This window comes from Saimiri boliviensis, chromosome 2 (assembly GCF_048565385.1).
Source record: "Saimiri boliviensis isolate mSaiBol1 chromosome 2, mSaiBol1.pri, whole genome shotgun sequence".
NCBI lineage: Eukaryota > Metazoa > Chordata > Mammalia > Primates > Cebidae > Saimiri > Saimiri boliviensis.
The window spans coordinates 132,448,985-132,467,701 of NC_133450.1; the positions used below are offsets into that span (position 1 = coordinate 132,448,985).

Here is an 18,717-nt window from a genome sequence, read left to right on the forward strand (position 1 = left end):
GCTCTCGGGGTCGGCCGGAGTCTGTCTCCAGGGGGCTGCAGCGGAGTTTCAGAGCGCGGCGGGCACTGAGCGGACCCGGCGACTCCGGGCGGTGGGTGAGGAGTGTGGAGACGGGACCCCGAGCCCCCCGGGGGTGCACGAGGGCGCCCTGCTCCTCAGAGCCACCTGCCCCGCGCGCCGCCGCGCAGTGCTGTCGCCGTGGCAACCGGCGCTGCGGAGGGGGCGGGGCGCCGGGACCCCCGCGCTCCCAGACCCCCAGGTCCCGCGGGGCTCACGGGCCGAGGGGGCGGGGCGGGGCCTCTGGGCCGGGGGCGGTGCCGCGCGGGCGCGGGAGGGGCGCGGCGGGAGGAGCCGGCGCGGCCCGGGCGGTGGCGGCAGAGGCTCGGCGGGCGGGCCCGGGAGCGGCGCAGCATCTGCGGGCGGCGGGGTAGGCGCGGGCGCGGGCGCGGGCGGGACTGGATGGGCGCGCGGCGGGCCTGGGCGACCCTGCACCTCCGGGCGTGGGGGCTGCGGGGCGGGGGCCGAGGCTGCCGGGGTGAGGCCTGGGGCCGGCGGGGTGGCCGGGACCGGCCCTGCGTGGGGAAGCTTCGTGGGGACAAACGGAGACGCAGCTTGCTGGGAGCGGCCCAAGCTCTGCACCGGCCCGCGGCGGGAGCGCAGCGGCCCCCTCCCCGCCCCTCCTTCCCGGGGCTCCGAGGGGGTGGTTCTGGGGCGGGGGTCCTTAGGGGGCGCGGGCAGTGACGGGCCTGGAGGCCTCAGAGGCTGTGCCAGGTCTGAGCCGCGGGGCGTGGGGGGGAGGAGGGGGCCTCGGCCGGGGCCCAGCAGACCCAGGACAGGTGGGCCTGGGGCCAGGTCCTGAGGGAGGGGTGGCCCAGCCGGGCTCTGGCTTCCCCGTGCAGGGGCTCCCCTAGGGGCTGGAGTCCGCCTCCCTTCGCCGGCGCAGAGCCCCTCGGCCCTTGGCCCGCGTCTGCCAAGTGGCTGAGGATCCAGCAGCCGCAGAGTGGAGGGGCCGAAGGCACGGCCGGAAAGGGTGAGCGGCGCCGCGGCTCCTCCGCTATTTATTTGGCCCGGCTGAGCGCGGAGGGAGGAAATTCTCAGGTTGCGGCTGCAGTTAGGGGAGGCCCCGGTGGGCCTGGAATGGGCCCAGAGAAGGCTTCCTGGGTCAGACGTGTCGACCCAGTGGACGTGAGTGTCCCGGTGGGACCCGGAGCGCGGGGAACCCAGGAGGCAGGGGCGTGGGCTGAGGACCCCCAAGGCACTTTCTGCGAGACCCTTAAGAGCTCCGAAGGGTCGGGGGTCCTGTGTGTGGCTGTGGGGATCCTGGGCGGTGAGTGCTGGTGGGGGCAGGGGGCGGCAGTGCAGAGTTCAACGCCTTCCTGGATCCGTGTGGGTTGCGGTGTCACCAGGGCAGTCCGAGCTCCCGACCGTCACGGGGACATTAAATTTTATGCCTTTGTCTAGACAGGGCAGTAAACGGAGCCCCAGGCCTGGGGCGTGTGGAGGGGGGCGGGCGGGGAGTGAGCCTGCCAGTGACTGTGGGGCGGGTGAGGGCGTGCGGGCCTCTATCGTCACCCAGGTGTGCACAGGCCCAGCTGTGGGGACGCACAGTCCGGTGTGGGAATCCGACGGCACGGCCATGACCCAGTGCCAGGTGTGGGACAGAGGTGCCGAGGCCGTGGGAGCCCGACGGGCCTTGGCGGACGGGCTTCCCGAGACTCCAGGGCAGCCAGAGGCAGCGCCCCGGCCACAGGAGCAAAGCAGGGTGGCTGTGCCGGGGCAGAGGGTGGGGGACACGCCTCGCCAGGGGCATGCGGAGCCTTGGGGAGCAGGGCAGGCGGTGGTCACGCGCCCCGGAGGGTGGACAGAGCCGGCCCGCGCAGGGAGGAGGGGCGTGGGGGCTGCCAGGCAGGGGCGGGGAGGCTCGGAGAGGCTTGTGGGACGGATGCATCCGGACCTGGGTGACTCTTGGTCCCAGATCAGAAAGCTGGGGAGGGGCCGGGGCCTCCTTGGGCACTCCGGGAGCGGAGGGGCAGGCCCGCCTCCCGGCCCAGTGCGGTGGCGGCGGGGAGAGGGACGCCCGAAACTCCGCGGGAACGGCTCGGGGCCAGCAGCGCGTGCGTGGGGTCTGGGCCGCCGGAGCCAGGAGGGACAACCCACCCCCCAGCCCCGGACTCGGGAACGCGCGCGGCGGGCAGAAAACGCGTCCGTTCCGTTTCCTTTCTGGCGGCGGGAACGAGGCCCGGGTGCTCTGGCGAGGCAGCAGCGCCCCCTAGAGGCCTCGCTGCGGTTCGCGGCTGCCGGTTCGCGCATGGGCGAAGGCGTGCGCGCTGCCTCTGGCCCCGCGGGTGGGAGGCACGGGGTGGGGGCAGGGGGCAGCAGCCGAGCCCTCACCCTGACCCTGTCTCCTCCGGTCTCCCCAGGTTCCGAGCTCGCCAGGCCGCGCCACGCCATGCCGGCCGGCTGAGCGCCGCCGCAGGGCCTCGTCCCGCCTGGCGTGGGGGCCGCGCGCGCCCAGGCCGGGGCCCGGCGGCCGACCATGGTGCTGCCGCCCCCGGACCGGCGCCACGTGTGCCTGACCACGCTGGTGATCATGGGCAGCATGGCCGTCATGGACGCGTACCTGGTGGAGCAGAACCAGGGCCCGCGCAAGATCGGCGTGTGCATCATCGTGCTGGTGGGCGACGTGTGCTTCTTGCTGGTGCTGCGCTACGTGGCCGTGTGGGTGGGCGCCGAGGTGCGCACGGCCAAGCGCGGCTACGCCATGATCCTGTGGTTCCTTTACATCTTCGTGCTGGAGATCAAGCTCTACTTCATCTTCCAGAACTACAAGGCGGCGCGGCGCGGTGCGGCGGACCCTGTGGCGCGCAAGGCGCTGACGCTGCTGCTGTCGGTGTGTGTGCCCGGCCTGTTCCTGCTGCTCGTGGCGCTGGACCGCATGGAGTACGTGCGCACCTTCCGCAAGCGCGAGGACCTGCGCGGCCGCCTGTTTTGGGTGGCGCTGGACCTGCTGGACCTGCTGGACATGCAGGCCAGCCTGTGGGAGCCGCCGCGCTCCGGGCTGCCGCTGTGGGCCGAGGGCCTCACCTTCTTCTACTGCTACATGCTGCTGCTGGTGCTGCCGTGCGTGGCGCTCAGCGAGGTCAGCATGCAGGGCGAGCACATCGCGCCGCAGAAGATGATGCTCTACCCGGTGCTCAGCCTCGCCACAGTCAACGTGGTGGCCGTGCTGGCGCGCGCCGCCAACATGGCGCTGTTCCGCGACAGCCGCGTCTCGGCCATCTTCGTCGGCAAAAACGTGGTGGCACTCGCCACCAAGGCCTGCACCTTCCTGGAGTACCGCCGGCAGGTGCGCGACTTCCCGCCGCCCGCGCTGGCGCTGGAGCTGCAGCCCCCACCCCCGCAGCGCAACTCAGTGCCACCGCCTCCGCCGCTGCACGGCCCGCCTGGGCGCCCCCACGGGTCCTCGCCCACGCGTGACCCCCTGGACACGTGACAGGGCCCGCCCCTGGGGCACGGAGACACCTGGCTGGCTCGGGGCGCGCGGTTTGCATGGGATGGGGTTGGGGCGGGCTCCCCTAGGGGCAGGTGCTGCCGGTGCCTGGGGTCCCGCGGCTACTTCTTCATCTCAGGAATCCCTCGGACCGCGAATCCTCAGCCCCCACTTCACCAGCCCGCCCCAGCCGGTGCGGCCGTTTGGAAGGCCTGGGCGGGAGCAGAGCAGAGGGGCCCGGTCCCTGCCTGCTGGGCCGCCTGGGTTGGAAGGGAGGGCAGTGTGGGCGGACAGCTGCTCCAGCAGTGGGGGCCTCTGGCTCGGAGTTTGGGGCCAAGGAGGCCTCTGTCATTTTAAAGACTCTATTTACAGTTTTGTATCCAAGGCCGCACTGCTTCGCCTGTTCCTGTGTCCCTGGCTTTACCAGCCAGGCTGGGAGGCCAGGAGCCAGGAGGGCTGTATGGAGGGCGGGGGAGATGCTGGCGTCCGAGTGCGGGATGCTGGTGGGCCTGGGCCGCTCCCCTCCCCCTGGGGCCTGAGGAGCTCCTGGGGGTCACGCCATTCTGTTTCAGGGCCAGCTCCTCCTCCCCAGCCTCAGTGTTCCACTTCTTTTTCTGGGATACCTAGACCCCCATCTTCCCTCAGCCCCATGGGTGTCCTGGTCCCTGCTTCCTCCCAATCTCAGTGCCGGTGTCCCCACATCCCTGGTTCCCCCCCACTGTGGAACCCACCTTCCTCGTGGGCTCCTAAGTTGATGTGGCAGCCCCAGGTCGCAGCCACAGGAACAGCACGGAGCCTCGCCCACCCCACCATCCTGGACTTGCCCCAGCACTGGGGAGCTGGTAGCCCCAGGCCCAGGTACCGGTCCGGAAGGCCATCTGCAAGAAGTCTCTTACCAGCCTTCCCCGGGGCCCCTGCACCTGTGATGTGACCCTGGGGACCCACGCAGCCCAGGAAGGTCCGTAGCATCTGGGGAGGAGGGGCCTCTGTGAGGCCGCTGAAAGGGTTGTGTGAGGACGCCCGCCCTAGGAACGGGTGATGACCACACACATCTCTCCTGGCATCCTCACATCTCTCCTGTGTGTGATGACCACACACATCTCTCCTGGCATGGTTCACTGCCTGGACCTCTGCATCTCCAGGGCCCACAGGCGGCAGGTTTTGCCATCCTGGCCGCATGCATGGGGAGTGGAGCTGGCTGCTCAAGCAGGTCCTCCCCACGCACCCCTCCCAGCAACTGCAGCCATTAAGGGCGTGGCTGGTGGTGGCCCCAGCCCCACACAGTCCTCGTCCTCCAGCTCGATGCCACCTGGGGCCTGGCCTTTGAGAATTGCCTGCCTTCCAGGCAGCTGGCCTCGGTACCACTGTCTTCAGGTGCACGGGGACCACCTCCCTGCCCAGGTCAGAGGAGGTCGGTGCTCTGCCCACCTTCAAACCTGTGCCTCGGCCCGCCTCTGGCCATGCTTCCAGCAGCCCCCTCTGTGCGGGCACCGGGAACTGGCCTGGGTAGGAGGCCTGAGGTGCCCAGTTCTGGGCTGTGCCAAGACCACTAATGATCATGTTGGGAAGTGAAGACTCTGCAGGGTCAGGGGGTCAGGGGTGGGGGTGAGTCTGGGGGGTGGGGATTGGGGGTCGGGTCATGCGGCTGAGGCTGGGGAGGGGCAAGGAGCAGCCCTGGAAAGGCCCCAGGTGTGGCATGGAGAAAGAAGAGGGGCCGTGGGATTTGCGGTGGGTGGTGGGGGTCCCTGGGCCTTCTTGGGAGAGTGTGGTCTGGAGTGGGGGGCTGTGGGTAAGGAGCAAGCTTCATTCTGTATGTCCGGGCTGTAGCTTATGTCCTCCGGCCAAAGCCAGTGCCGGCCCTATTGTGTCTTAAGGGTCTCCTGGGTGAAGACCAGTCCTCAGCCCTCTTGGCTCTGGCACCCGCAGCAAATCCCATGGGAACAGATGGGCAGCTGGCCCTGGGCTAGTGGGGCTGAGGGGCTCAGGGCTCCTGACATCTTGCTCCGACCCTTCCTGAAGGCCCATGGTCTCTTCCCTGCTGGCTACGGTCTGGGAGGTGGTAGGCCCAGGTTGGCCCGTGAAAGCCCATGTCCCCTAGTCAGAGGTGGGATGGCCGCCCCGGTTTAGCTACTCCCCTGGCTTAGCTACGCCCCTGGCTCAGCTACTCCCCTGGCTCAGCTACTCTCCTGGCATAGCTACTCCCCTGGCTCAGCCACTCCCCTGGTTTAGCTACTTCCCTGGTTTAGCTACCCCCTGGCTCAGCTACTCCCCTGGCTCAGCTACTCCCCGGGCAAAGCTACTCCACTGGTGCAGCTACTCTCCTGGTTTAGCTGCTCCCCTAGCTTAGCTACTCCCCTGGCCTAGCTAGTCCCCTGGCTTAGCTACTCCCCTGGCTCTGCTACTCCCCTGGTTTAGCTACTCTCAGGGCAGGGAAGGTCCTGGGGCTTGAAGACCCCCACCAGGCACCCTGCCCTGCACACACCCCACTCCTCCTGGCCTGTTCAGGGGTGGCCCCTGATTTCCGTGCTCCTTGGCACAGGCCAGTGCCCCCTACGTCTGCTCCCACATCCCTGACAGTGAACATCCAAGTCCTGGCTGTCTTCTGCCTCCAGTGGGGCCAGGGATCTGGGTCCACCAGCTCCGATGTGGTTCAATGGCCCATTGGCCCTTATGACTGACTCTGAGGGCATTGGAGCAGACGCCAAGCGCCACCCTTGCCCAGGCCCACGCCTGGCACTCAGTTTCCATGATGAGGAACAGCCATGGCTCTGGCCATGGCAGGACTGGGAACCAGTGGGCCTTTGCCAGGCTTGTGGCCTGAGGTTTCTGGCTTCTGGGATGTCCCCTGGAACAGGATGGGGACCTGGCTGCACTCCAGCCTGCCCTTCTCAAGTTTCCTGAGGTGTCCTGCAATGGCCAGATTCGGCAGAGAAGCCAGCCGGCCCCCTTGTCCCTTCACTGATTCCTGGTCAGTATGTGAATCCTGATGAATGTCCACTACCTGCTGGCACTGTGCTGGGGCCTGGTGCCCAACCCAGGCAGAGACACCTGGGGACAGCCACACTGTGGGAGGTTAGGGCCTGGGAGGAGCAGGACAGCCTCCTCAGATGGGCTTGGGGTGGACTTGGGATTTGGACCCAATGGAGGCCTGCAGGTGCAGCAGCCGAGAGGTGGAGAGCTGAGTGTGTTGGTACCTGAGAGGGCTGCGGTGGGCAGCTCACCAGCAAAGGGAGCCCAAAGGGCCCAGGGGAGAAGTGGGCAGCTCAGGGGGAAGAGGTGGGGCCAGGATGCCGACCAGTGTGGATGGAGATGCAGCTGGGTGCACCAGCATGGTTCAGCTGGGAAGGGAGGCACGGGTGTGGGGGAGAGAAGTTGGGCAGTGGAGGTCCTGTCCGGGAAACAGGCTGTCTGCAGGCTCTGTGCTCCCTCTTGTGGCCTGGCCTGCCTCTACACCACCAGAGGCCTCCCCGCCTTGCAGCCCCTGCCTCCCCAGCAGGGCCAGAAGCCACCTGCCTGGTCCTCCCCTTAGCCCTCTGAGGACAGGAGAGTCCATGAAGGGGCAGAGAAGACCACCCTGTCTCTGGATATGCAGCAGCCTGTGCTGCCGATCTGGAGTGGGGTGTGCCATTCTCCCAGCTTGAGCTCGTGGAAAGGGACACCCCACTTCCAGATGACAGGGCTCTGCCTTGTCTGAGATGCTCACCAAAACCCCCGTGTGTGCTCCTTGCCTTGACACACTTGAGGCCGGGGGGCCTGACCTGGCCATAACAATATGCATGCCCACCGTAACGCCACCACCACCAGGAATTCAGGTGCTGCCAAAGCTGTGCCAAGAAAGCCGCAGCCCAGTGGGCTCCCCTAGATGAACGGAAGTGTCAAGGACCTGACAGAGTGTAGCTGCGAAAACATCGTCAGGCCACTCTGTGGAAGTTTGAGGCAAGCCCTTGGGGGTCACCTGGTCATGGAGGGCCCAGGCGTGGCCTGTCTTTTTTTGCCATCTGGGTGGGTTGGTGATGGGGCCACACCAGTGGTGAGCATCACATTGTTTCAAAACAGCATCCGTGTGAGGGAAGGAGGCACGGCTCCTCCTTGGGTGCCTCCCTCTCTTTGGGAGGAAAACCCTTCTTGGAAGCTCCCAGAATGTGTCTGCTCAGGTCCTGTGGTCCAGAGCTTATTCCATGACAAACTGTACACTTCCGCTGGCAGGAGAAGTGGGTATGACTGGCTGCCCACCCACAGGTGAGTCTGTGGTACCATAGATGCAGCAGAAGACTCGAGACTCCTGAGTCTGAGACAAAGGGCTTTGTTTCTCAGCATGAGCTTCAGTTGTGGCTCCTCTTGCCCACAATCCCATGGGGGTAATGGGAGTGCCTGGTGATACAGCACGCGCAGCTGACAGGAGCCCACCATCCCTCTGCCATTACCCAGGAGGCCCCAACGTGACATCAAAATTACTCTGCAACTTGGCCCAGGTTCACATTCTGCAAAAGCTGGGAACTTGCAAATTGCCTTTGATCACATAAGAGCCATCATCGTGATCAGTTCCTTTCTATATAACGCCAGCACATATTTAACCCCCCACACAGAGCAGCGTCTAGTTTAGCCTGCATGCCAGCAACCCAGCCTCCAGCACGTGTCAGCAATTCTCTTCCTAGGTGATTCCAGCAGCACAGCCTGGCAGCTCCTGAGTCCTAGGGAAGTTCTGCAGCTCAGCTCACCCAGGGCCGCGCTGGCCAAAGCCCCAGCCACTCTCCTTTACTGCAGAAAGTGGGAACGTGCCCCGCTCCAGCTCCCGGAACAGTAGGGCTGGGAGCTGGGTCAGATCCACCTCCACCTGCTTATGAGAGTCTAATCACACTCCAGACGCAGGATCAGTCACCCAAAAAGATAAAAAGTACTCGAACTTCTGACCCTTCATCTTCCTTCTAGAGCATACTCACATTTTCTATAGGAAAACAGCCTCATAATAAAAACCCAATTTAGCAAAATTGAACTCACTTATCTTAAGCAATAAGAAAGTCAAACATACCTGATTTGTTTTATGCAGTAAAGTGACGGAGATGCACTAATTGGTAACTGCAGAGGGAAAAGCCAGGAGAATCACTGCCAGTGAGGAACGGTGGCTTGGGCTGGCAGGGGCGGAGGCTGCAAAGCCACAGTCCCACCCTGGCAGAAACACTGGCTTCATTTGCTGTAAACACAAGACAACTGCCGTTTAACCAGAGAAAGATGGAGGGAAAACACTCCCCCTAAGTCAGAGGATGTCAGGGAGGCCTCTGTTCTTGGGGCTCAGCCTGCACTGGGCATGAGGGCCAAGGGCGCTGAGGGTCAAGAGGTTGAGTGAGGAGAGGGTAGAAAAGACAGTGGGCAGGTGAGGGGGGGACACCAGAAGGAGGCAGATGGGGGCAGGAGGAGGAAGGGGCCTGGGTGCCAGAGGGAGGTCAAGACAGGGGAATGTGAGTTGGAGTGTTGCCAACACAGGGCAGCCCCTTGCCCGTGCCCCCTGCCAGCGTGCATTGGGACGGGGCCCCAGAGTTCCCCAGGACCATGCTGCCTCTCCTCACTCTGTGGCTGATGTGGAATGGACTCCGTCCTCTCGGGGCTGGTGCAGCTGCCGAGGGAGATGTGTTAACATTGCACTGTCCCCGAGAGAAAACCCACGGTGACTGCTGTGCTTTGAATGTTTGTGTCCCCTCAAAACATCTGTTGAAACATAATCCGCAATATAGCAGGCTGTCCATTTTGTGTGGCAGTAACAATACCACAGGATGGGGAATTAATTTACAAAGAAAAGGCATTTATTTATCACAGTTCTGGAGGCCGGGAAGTCCAAGATCAAGGTGCTGGCCCGGGCGAGGGCCTTCGTGCTGCACCAGCTCATAGTGGAAGGTGCAGGGGCAAGAGAGGGTGAGGGACAGAGAGCGCCCAGCTTGCTGCCCTCACCGCCCACTGTGCAGCTAGAAACCACCCCAAGATAAGGATGTTAACACCTCCATGAGGGTGGAACCTGCCTGGCCTCATCACCTCTTAACATCCCCACCTCTTTTTTTGTTTGTTTTTTGAGACAAAGTCTTGCTCTGTCACCAGCCTGGAGTGCAATGGCGTGATCTCAGCTCCCCAATTTCTGCCTCCCAGGTTCAAGTGATTCTCCTGCCTCAGCCTCCTGAGTAGCTGGGACTACAGGCAAGCACCACCATACTCAGCTACTTTTTGTATTTTTAGCGGAGATGGGTTTTCACCATGTTGGCCAGAATGGTCTTGATTTCCTGACCTCGTGAACTACCTGCTTCGGCCTCCCAAAGTGCTGGGATTTCAGGTGTGAGCTAGAGCGCCTGGCCCCCCACCTGTTAATACTGCCACAGTGGCATTAAATTCATGTGACTTCCCACGTGAATTCTGGAGGGGAGACTCAAACCATAGCCCAGGCTAGGATGATGGTGGTGCTTGTCAGTGTAGACATTCATTCCCCTCCTGGGCGAGTCTGGGCAGGTGGTCCAGCTGCCAGGACCCAGGACCCTTCTACCTGTGCTCCCTGGGTCCTGGGTGTGAGTCTTGCTCACAGGTAAGGCTGTGCCATCAGGTCTCAGCTGCAGCACAGACAGGGCAGAGGAGGTTGACGGGGGATGCTTTTTTTTTTTTGAGATGGAGTTTCGCTCTTGTTGCCCAGGCTGGAGTGCAATGGCACGATCTCGGCTCACCGCAACCTCCGCCTCCTGGGTTCAGGCAATTCTCCTGCCTCAGCCTCCTGAGTAGCTGGGATTACAGGCACACGCCACCATGCCTAGCTAATTTTTAGTATTTTTAGTAGAGATGGGGTTTCACCATGTTGACCAGGATGGTCTCGATCTCTTGACCTCGTGATCCACCCGCCTCGGCCTCCCAAAGTGCTGGGATTACAGGCTTGAGCCACCGCGCCCGGCCGGGGGATGCTTTTGGGGTCTCTTTGGGATGGGTCCCAGAACTGTCATAAGGCACCTACCTACACCCTGCTGCCCAGAACTTAGACATGCCAGGGCCCTGAGCCAGGAAAAGGGACCTGCCTTTGTCTGCTACATGCCCAGGTGAGGTTCTTTTGCTGTGAAAAAGGGGAGCCGTGCTGTGTTGCTCTCCTTGGTAACTTTACTGGATTTTTCAGTGTTCTTCTCCCAAGCATCCGCCCAAAGCTGCATCCTCCCCAGCGGCATGAGAGCCCCAGGGTCCACCTCCTCACTCACACCTGCTACTGACAAGTCCTCTGGACAAAATGTAATGCTGCAAAAGTTTACAAAGCAGAGTCACTCTTGATAGTCATAATGGCCGAGAAAGAAAACTCTCAACAACAGAAGCCACCAACTGGCAAAATTTGATGTGGATGTGCACCACCCAGGGTTCATGTCCTCGAGGTCAAATTTATGTGGGGGAGATTTTCTACTCATTTTTTTTTTTTTTTTTTTTTTTTTGAGACGGAGTTTCGCTCTTGTTACCCAGGTTGGAGCGCAATGGCGCGATCTCGGCTCACCACAACCTCCGCCTCCTGGGCTCAGGCAATTCTCCTGCCTCAGCCTCCTGAGTAGCTGGGATTACAGGCATGTGCCACCATGCCCAGCTAATTTTTTTTGGTATTTTTAGTAGAGACGGGGTTTAACCATGTTGACCAGGATGGTCTCGATCTCTTGACCTCGTGATCCACCCGCCTCAGCCTTCCAAAGTGCTGGGATTACAGGCTTGAGCCACCGCGCCCGGCTCTACTCATTTTTTTTTAAGAGAAACGTTGTGTTTAATGGTAAAGCTTAGCACACTCCAGCACCAGGAATGGTGTGGAGTGGGGACAGGCGGCAGGGATAGGTAGGTGACCCCCACGGGGCCTCACGTAGTGAAGAGGATGAGGGAGACAACCATCAAACAGAAGAGGCCCACGGCCCCAGGCAGAGCAAAGCTCAGAATGGCATCGGAGAAGAGCTGCTGCTTGAGACCTAGGTCCCTGGCATAGCCGAACGTCAAGCTGCCCAGCATGTTCTGATGCCAGCCCCTGAACCACCCACAGCAACGGGGGCTGCCCCAACAGTAGTAAACTTGGCATCTGTGTCAGTGTCCCAGGAGACAGCGCTGGTCTGCAGCTCCCATCTGGCCCCCTGGCATGGGAAGCTGCTGTAGAAGGCTGTGGAGATGAATTCTCTGGGCTATTCAAGAAGGAGGCAGACATGGGCCTGATGAGGCCCCTGGTACAACAGTGGAGCAGAGCTGGAGAGACGAGTAGGCCCCGGGACCTGCGCATTCTCAGGCTGCACCCCCACTGCCCTGCAGCCCTGCTGGCCCACGGCACTCACCCGGCTCAAGGTGACTCAAGGTGACTGACTCAGTTTTACTTATTGTTTATGAAATAAGCTTACTGTGATCATCGGAAACAAGCAGCAAAGTGCGTGAGCCTTGAGGAAGCCTTCCTCCTGGCCTCATGAGCACCCACCAGGGGCGCTTTCCCTGAGAGCTGCAGTGAACTCTTCCCAGGCTGCCGTGGGAAGTTGTACAGAAGGGGCTGGTGGTCCTGGAGGGATGGTGAGGCGGGTGGGGCTGTGCACGGGATGCTAAGTCCACAGCGCCGGGAAAAAGCTCACCACAGGACCCACACAGCAGGTGTGATGCCAAGTCCACAGCGCCGGGAGTCTGTGTTCACTGCAGGACCCACACGGCAGGTGCGCTGGTCTCCCTTCTGAAACCTGCACCCATGCGGTGCACCTGAGTGAGCCCCGCCCCTCCGGGGTGTCTCTGTGATGCCTCCTAGGACAAGAGGCTCCACACCTGCAGGGACATAGGTATCACACAGGTGCACTGGGTGGAGCGTGATGCAGGGAGGTTGGGGCAGGGACACATGGAGAAACCCCACCCAGCAGGGTAGGCCTCACCAAGTGATGTTATGCTGGGACTGGGCCATGGGCAAGGCTGTCCTGTAGGCGGGGGCACACATATTTCTGGCAGGTTGGACTGCCTACAAAGCTCACCTCCTTGAGAACCCCACCTGGCTGGGGCAGGCGGGAGTCTCTGGACCTTGGAGCTGGTGGAGCCTGCAGTGTCGCCAGAGGGCCACAAGGTGGCTCCCGAGTCCGGGTCTGGGTTCCTGCGAGGAGGGAGCCGCCGAGACCGGCGGTGAGACGGGGTCCTGATAGTGGGGTCCCGACCCCAACCCCACAGGGCCCTGCCGGGACAAAAGCTGAGCCTGCCCCAGCTCCAGGCTGGGCTGATGCTCCCGACAAAAACCCGAGCTGGATTCTGCTCACTGAACACTCATCTGCTCCCTTGCCTCTGCCTGCCTCGGTAGCGAGGAGGGCCTGGCCAGTGAGTCCGTGTCACCTTCCGCATCATCTGTGTGTCAGCTCCCGCATCACCTCTGTGTCACCTCCCACCTCACCTGCATCATCTCGCATGTCACCTCTCATGTCACCTCCATACCACCTCCATGTCACCTCCCTGCCACTTCCATATCACCTCTGTCACCTTCCACATCACCTGTGTCACCTCTCACCTCACCTGCATCATCTCATGTGTCACCTCGTCACCTCCATATCACCTCTCGCATCATCTCTGTGTCACCTCCCACCTCACCTGTATAATCTCACAAGTCACCTCCATGTCACTTCTGTGTCATCACAGACTCACCCTGGCTTGTCCTGGGTCACTCTTGGGCCGAGGCCCTGACAGCCTGGTCTGGTTGAAGGTCTCCAGCTTATGTCACTCACACTGTTGTCCAGAGCCCAGCCTCACAGTGACATTTGCTGCAGAAGGTTGGGACTCTATCCTGCTCGTGTTCAGGAATGAGGGACGCTGACTTGGTCTCTGCTATCAACACATTACAAACATAACCGTGACTTACAAAATATTTCCAAGAGCTGGGTGCTGTGGCTCACGCCTGCAATCCCAGCACTTTGGGAAGCTGAGGCAGGAGGATCGCTTGAGCCCAGGAGTTTGAGACCAGCCTGGGCAACATAGTGAGACCTCATCTCTACAAAAAATTTTAAAAATTAGCCAGGGGTGGTGGTGTGTGTCCGTGGTCCTAGCTGCTCAGGAGGCTGAGTCAGGAGGATCGCCTGAGCCCAGGAGGTCAAGGCTGCAGAGAGCAGAGATGGTGCCTCTGCACTCCACCCTGGGCAACAAAGCAAGACCCTGTCTCAACCACCCCCCTCCCAAACCTCCCAAAGAACTTAAACGTATTTATCCAAGATGAAGCAGTTCTGCACAGGCACACTTCACACTTGGAAATTCTCTGCTTTTCCCATGCTAGGCTGAGTGGGTCTGGGGCAGCTGATGGTGCTTACTGGATCCAGTTTCTGGCATATCTGAATTGTGACAGCTTCAGAACTGGCCCAGATGATCAACTTTCATGTAAGTTAAGGTGTCCTTAGTTTTTAGGTGATTTTATAATACTTTTTTCTATTAAAACTTTATGATACATAATATAGAAATAATCTATGTAAAATGATGTCTATACATGAACGCACACACAGCCCAGCTTGAGAAACAGAACATGAGTGCTTTCAGTCCTGCCAGGAGCAAAGAAAGTTAATAAAAAATCAACTCTAGGCCGGATGCAGTGGCTCACAGCTTTAATCCCAGCACTTTGGGAAGCCAAGGTGGGTGGGTCACCTGAGGTCAGGAGTTCGAGACCAGCCTGGCCAACATGGTGAAACTCCGTCTCAAAAATTAGCTGGGCATGGTGGCACATGCCTGTAGTCCCAGCTACTCGGGAGGCTGAGGCAGGAGAATTGTTTGAATCCAGGAGTTGGAGGTTGCAGTGAGCTGAGATCACACCACTGCACTCCAGCCTGGGTGACAAGAGTGAGACTCCATCTAAAAAAAAAAAAAAAAAAATCAACTCTGGGCCAGGGGTGGTGTGGCTCATCCCTGTAATTCTAGCATTTTGGGAGGCTGAGTGAGATGGGAGGATCCCTTGAGCCACGAGGATCCCTTGAGCTGCCCAGGAGTTCCAATCCAGTCTGGGCAGCATGGCAATACCCTGTCGCTACAAAAAATTAAAAAACTTAGCAGGCCATAGTGGTGTGCACCTGTAGTCTCAGCTACTTGTGAGGCTGAGGTGAGAGGATCTCTTGAGCCCAGGAGGCCAAGGCTGCAATGAGCTATGATTGCACCACTGTACTCCAGTACTCTCAAAAAAGTAAAAAAAGAAATCACCCTGGAGAACCTGCATGCATAGGAAGCCATATAGATTTCGGGGGCAAACGCGTGGAGCTGCAGAGCCCTGAGCAGGCTGGATGCTGTCTTGCCCCACTGTGGGGTGAGGGCTGCAAACTGGGGAGGAGGCCCTGGGGAGGCGGAGGGAACCCTCAGGAACCATCTCCCTGCTTTCTGTTCTCACTACTGACCCTTTCTTGGTGACACTTGGGGGGTGGGCAGCCAGGCCTCTGCCACTGGCACCCTGTGGGTGCTTTCACCATGTTGGCCAGGGTGGTCTTGATCTCCTGACCTTGTGACCCACCTGTCTTGGCAACCTTGTGGGGAGGAGCTGGGAATCAGTGGGCAGCGCAGCTCTGGGGCTCTGTCAGTCGGGCTCAGTCAGGCTCCGTCCCTCAGTCAGGCTCCATCAGGCTCCGTCAGGCTCTGTCCCTCAGTCAGGCTCCGTCAGTCAGTCTCCACCAGTCAGGCTCAGTCAGGCTCCGTCCCTCAGTCAGGCTCCGTCCATCAGTCAGGCTCCGTCAGTCAGTCTCCACCAGTCAGGCTCCGTCAGTCAGGCTCCGTCAGTCAGTCTCCACCAGTCAGGCCCCGTCAGGCTGCGTCATTCCGGCTCCATCAGGCTTCGCTAGTCAGGCTCCGTCAGGCTCTGTCCCTCAGTCAGGCTCTGCCACTCAGGCTCCGTCAGGCTCCGTCAGGCTCCGTCAGGCTCCGTCCGTCAGTCAGGCTCTGTCAGTCAGTCTCCACCAGTCAGGCTCCGTCAGGCTCTGTCCCTCAGTCAGGCTCCGTCAGTCAGTCTCCACCAGTCAGGCTCCGTCAGGCTCCGTCAGTCAGGCTCCGTCCCTCAGTCAGGCTCCGTCAGGCTCCGTCAGGCTCCGTCAGGCTCCGCCAGTCAGGCTCCGCTAGTCAGGCTCCGTCAGGCTCCGTCCCTCAGTCAGGCTCCGCCAGTCAGGCTCGGTCAGGCTCTGTCCGTCAGGTTCCATCAGTCAGTCAGGCTCCGTCCGTCAGGCTCCGTCAGGTTCCGTCAGTCCGGCTCCATCAGGCTCCGTCAAGCTCCGTCCCTCAGTCAGGCTCCGTCAGGCTTCGTCTCTCAGGCTCCGTCCGTCAGGCTCCGTCAGGTTCCGTCAGTCAGGCTCCGTCAGTCAGGCTCTCTCAGGCTCCGACCCTCAGTCAGGCTCTGTCAGGCTCCGTCAGGCTCCGTCCGTCAGTCCGGCTCCATCAGGCTCCGTCAGGCTCCGTCCCTCAGTCAGGCTCCGTCAGTCAGGCTCCATCAGGCTTCATCAGGCTCCGTCAGGCTCCGTCCCTCAGTCAGGCTCCGTCAGGCTCCGTCAGGTTCCAACAGTCAGGCTCCGTCAGGCTTCGTCTCTCAGGCTCCGTCAGTCAGGCTCAGTCAGGCTCCATCAGGCTCCGTCCGTCAGTCAGGCTCCGTCCGGCTCCGTCCGTCCGGCTCCGTCCGGCTCCGTCCGTCCGGCTCCGTCCGGCTGCGCCTTTGCCTCTCCTTTCCCGACTCTTTCCCGCCACTCTCCTTTCAGCTCTGTCAGATTTCTTTTTCTTCTCATTTTGACTCCATTTTGCTTCTGACGACTTCACACGACCGTTGACCCTGCGGAGGCGGCTGGACCCAAACGGCTTCTGTTTGTGCCGGGACCTCGCTTGGCTGGGTCCCGGCTGCGGAACTCTGGCGCCAAGGCGCCGGTTCCCCCACGGACCCTCGGGGTTCCCGCCTCCCGCTGCCACCTCCAGGCCTTTGCAGAGAGTCCTTCCTTGGAAGACCCCACTGGAGCTCGCCCCGCGGTCCTTTCCCTCGCCTGTCCGCCCTGTCCCGGTGGAGCCTGGAAGGGGAGGCAGGCCGGAGGCGGCGCGGGGGTCAGGCAAGAAATCGGAAGGTCTCCGCCGGGCGGGGGGCGGAGACCCCGCAGCTCCCTCTTCCCCTCCCCGAGCTCGCCAGGACCCGCCCGGTCCCGGCTGGGCCTCAGCCCTTCCCCAGGCCACGCCACAAGGCCGAGGCACCGAGGCCCTCCCGGGCCAGAGCGACGGGAGCCTGGAGAGAACCGCGCCTTGAAGGACGATGGCGCCCTCCACCGCGCGACCCGCGCGCGGCGCAAGAATGAGAGCCTCGGGCACAGAACCAAAGATGAAGGGAAGAGACTAGCCACAGAAGGCACAGCAGGGAGCACAGAGACTCAGCGGGAACGTCCGGCGTCAAAACAACGACAAAAATGCGGTGAACGAGAGACGCTGGGAGACGCCGCCGCTGAGAACTAGCTGCACAGCGGCCGCGAGGGGAAGGAACCCGGGCGAAGCAGCGGGACGCAGGAAGGAGGAGGACAGGGACTGTGCGCAGAGAAGCGGCCGGGAGGACGGAGCCGAAGAAAAAGGTGAGAGGGGCTTTCAAGCGCTGGAGGTGAAAGACACAGAATTCCAGAAGGTGAACCGTACCTCGTCACAGTGACATTAAAATGTAAGAAAAACGGGGAAAATGTAAGAATATTTGAAAAGAAGGAACCAGACGCAGTGGCTCACGCCTGTAATCCCAGCACTTTGGGAGGCTGAGGCAGGTGGATCGCCGGAGGTCTGGAGTTCGAGACCAACCTGACCAACACGAAGAAACCGTGTCTCTACTAAAAATGCAAAAATTGGCACACAGCTGTAATCTCAGCCACTCGGGAGGCTGATGTAGGAGAATCGCTTGAACCGGGGAGGCAGAGGTTGCGGTGAGCGGAGATTACACCACTGCACTCCAGCCTGGGTGACAAGAGCAAAACTCTGTCCCCCCAAAAAAGACGCGGCTAAGTCAGTTTAAAGACCCACCCTTGACCTCTGATTACTTTTGATCCTGGGTTCCTCATCTTCCACCATCTCCAAGGTCTGATCGCCTCCTGGTCTGTCTTCAGCAAAAATCCTATTGGGCCAGTTTAGCCGGACCCCTCCTTCCCCCCAGTATTTTCTCTTAGTAATGCCCGTCCTTCGAGTTTACTCAGCTCCCGGCTGGCAATCCCCACCAGCCCATGTTGTGTCAGGAGCTGAGCCCCATCTCTCTCCCCTGTGGCCATGCGTGGTTCTTGCTCCTGCCGCGCTGGTCCTGAATCACGCCTGCCAACGACCAACTATCATGGAATAAGTTTTTATTTAACATTTCTAAACACATTCTTAGGAGGCGCCAGCAGCCAGCGTGCAGGAGTTAAGTTCCTGTGCCCTTTGTGTGAAAGTGTCACCGCTTGCCCTGGTCTTGAGGGTGGCTTCTGGTGTCAACGGCCGGTAGATGTGAGTAGATGTTCGGAGGCTGCTCCTGGCATCCTGTTTCCTCCGGGCTTCTTGAGACGCTCCTATGAGAACGTGCAGTGGCGCGGGACGGCCGCCGGGGGGCTCCCGAGTCCGGCTCTGGGGTGGCTGTGGCCGCGCGCACACCTGAGCGCCGCGCCTGCCCCTTCCCGGTCCGTGCCTTTCACTGCCTTTCCTTTTGGATGCTTTTTTTTTTTTTTTTTTTTTCTTTTTGAGAAGGAGGCTTGCTCTATCGCCAGGCTGGAGTGTAATGGCACCATTGCGGCTCACTGCAACCTCCATCTCCTGGATTCAAGCTAGTCCCCTGCCTCAGCCTCCCAAGTAGCTGCGACTACAGGGTACGCCACCACCAGGCCCGGCTAATTTTTGTATTTTAGCAAAGGCGGGGTTTCATCATGTTGGCCAGGCTGGTCTCGAACTCCTGACCTCAGGTGATCTGCCTGCCTCGGCTTCCCAAAGTGCTGGGATTATAGGTGTGAGCCGCGGTGTTGGTAGCTCCATGGGCGAGTGTCAAAGTGTGGACGTGGAGCGTGTTTTTATCCTGCTTGGGACTTGGCCTTCTTGATCCTGACGCGTCCTGTTGTTCAGCAATTTTGGAAATTTCCCAGCCACCCCCCACCCCCCCTACTCTGTTTCTCCCGTGGACAGAAGAAGCCCTTGCCAAGCCTCCGTCCCGCTTCCCGGGTTTGGTGAGCCTCCCGCGCTGTCTTCCGTGTTCCCAGCGCCCCTCCTGCGTGTCCTCTGCGCGGCGTGTCCCATCCATTTTTCTGTTAGCCTCACCCATTAGG

General features: G+C 61.1%; 1 protein-coding gene across 1 annotated transcript; it reads left to right on the top strand.

The window, feature by feature from the left end:
• Nucleotides 1–356: 356 nt before the first annotated feature.
• Nucleotides 357–3,869, top strand: TMEM121 (transmembrane protein 121). The gene is made up of 2 exons (XM_039462890.2): nt 357–427; nt 2,421–3,869. Exon 2 carries the CDS (start codon nt 2,537–2,539, stop codon nt 3,491–3,493), a length of 957 nt encoding a protein of 318 aa, XP_039318824.1. The 5' UTR covers nt 357–427; nt 2,421–2,536; the 3' UTR covers nt 3,494–3,869.
• Nucleotides 3,870–18,717: the final 14,848 nt, after the last annotated feature.

Coding starts and splice junctions, on each gene's coding strand:
- TMEM121 (XM_039462890.2), top strand. CDS start 2,537: ATGGTGCTGCCGCCCCCGGACCGGCGCCACGTGTGCCTGACCACGCTG.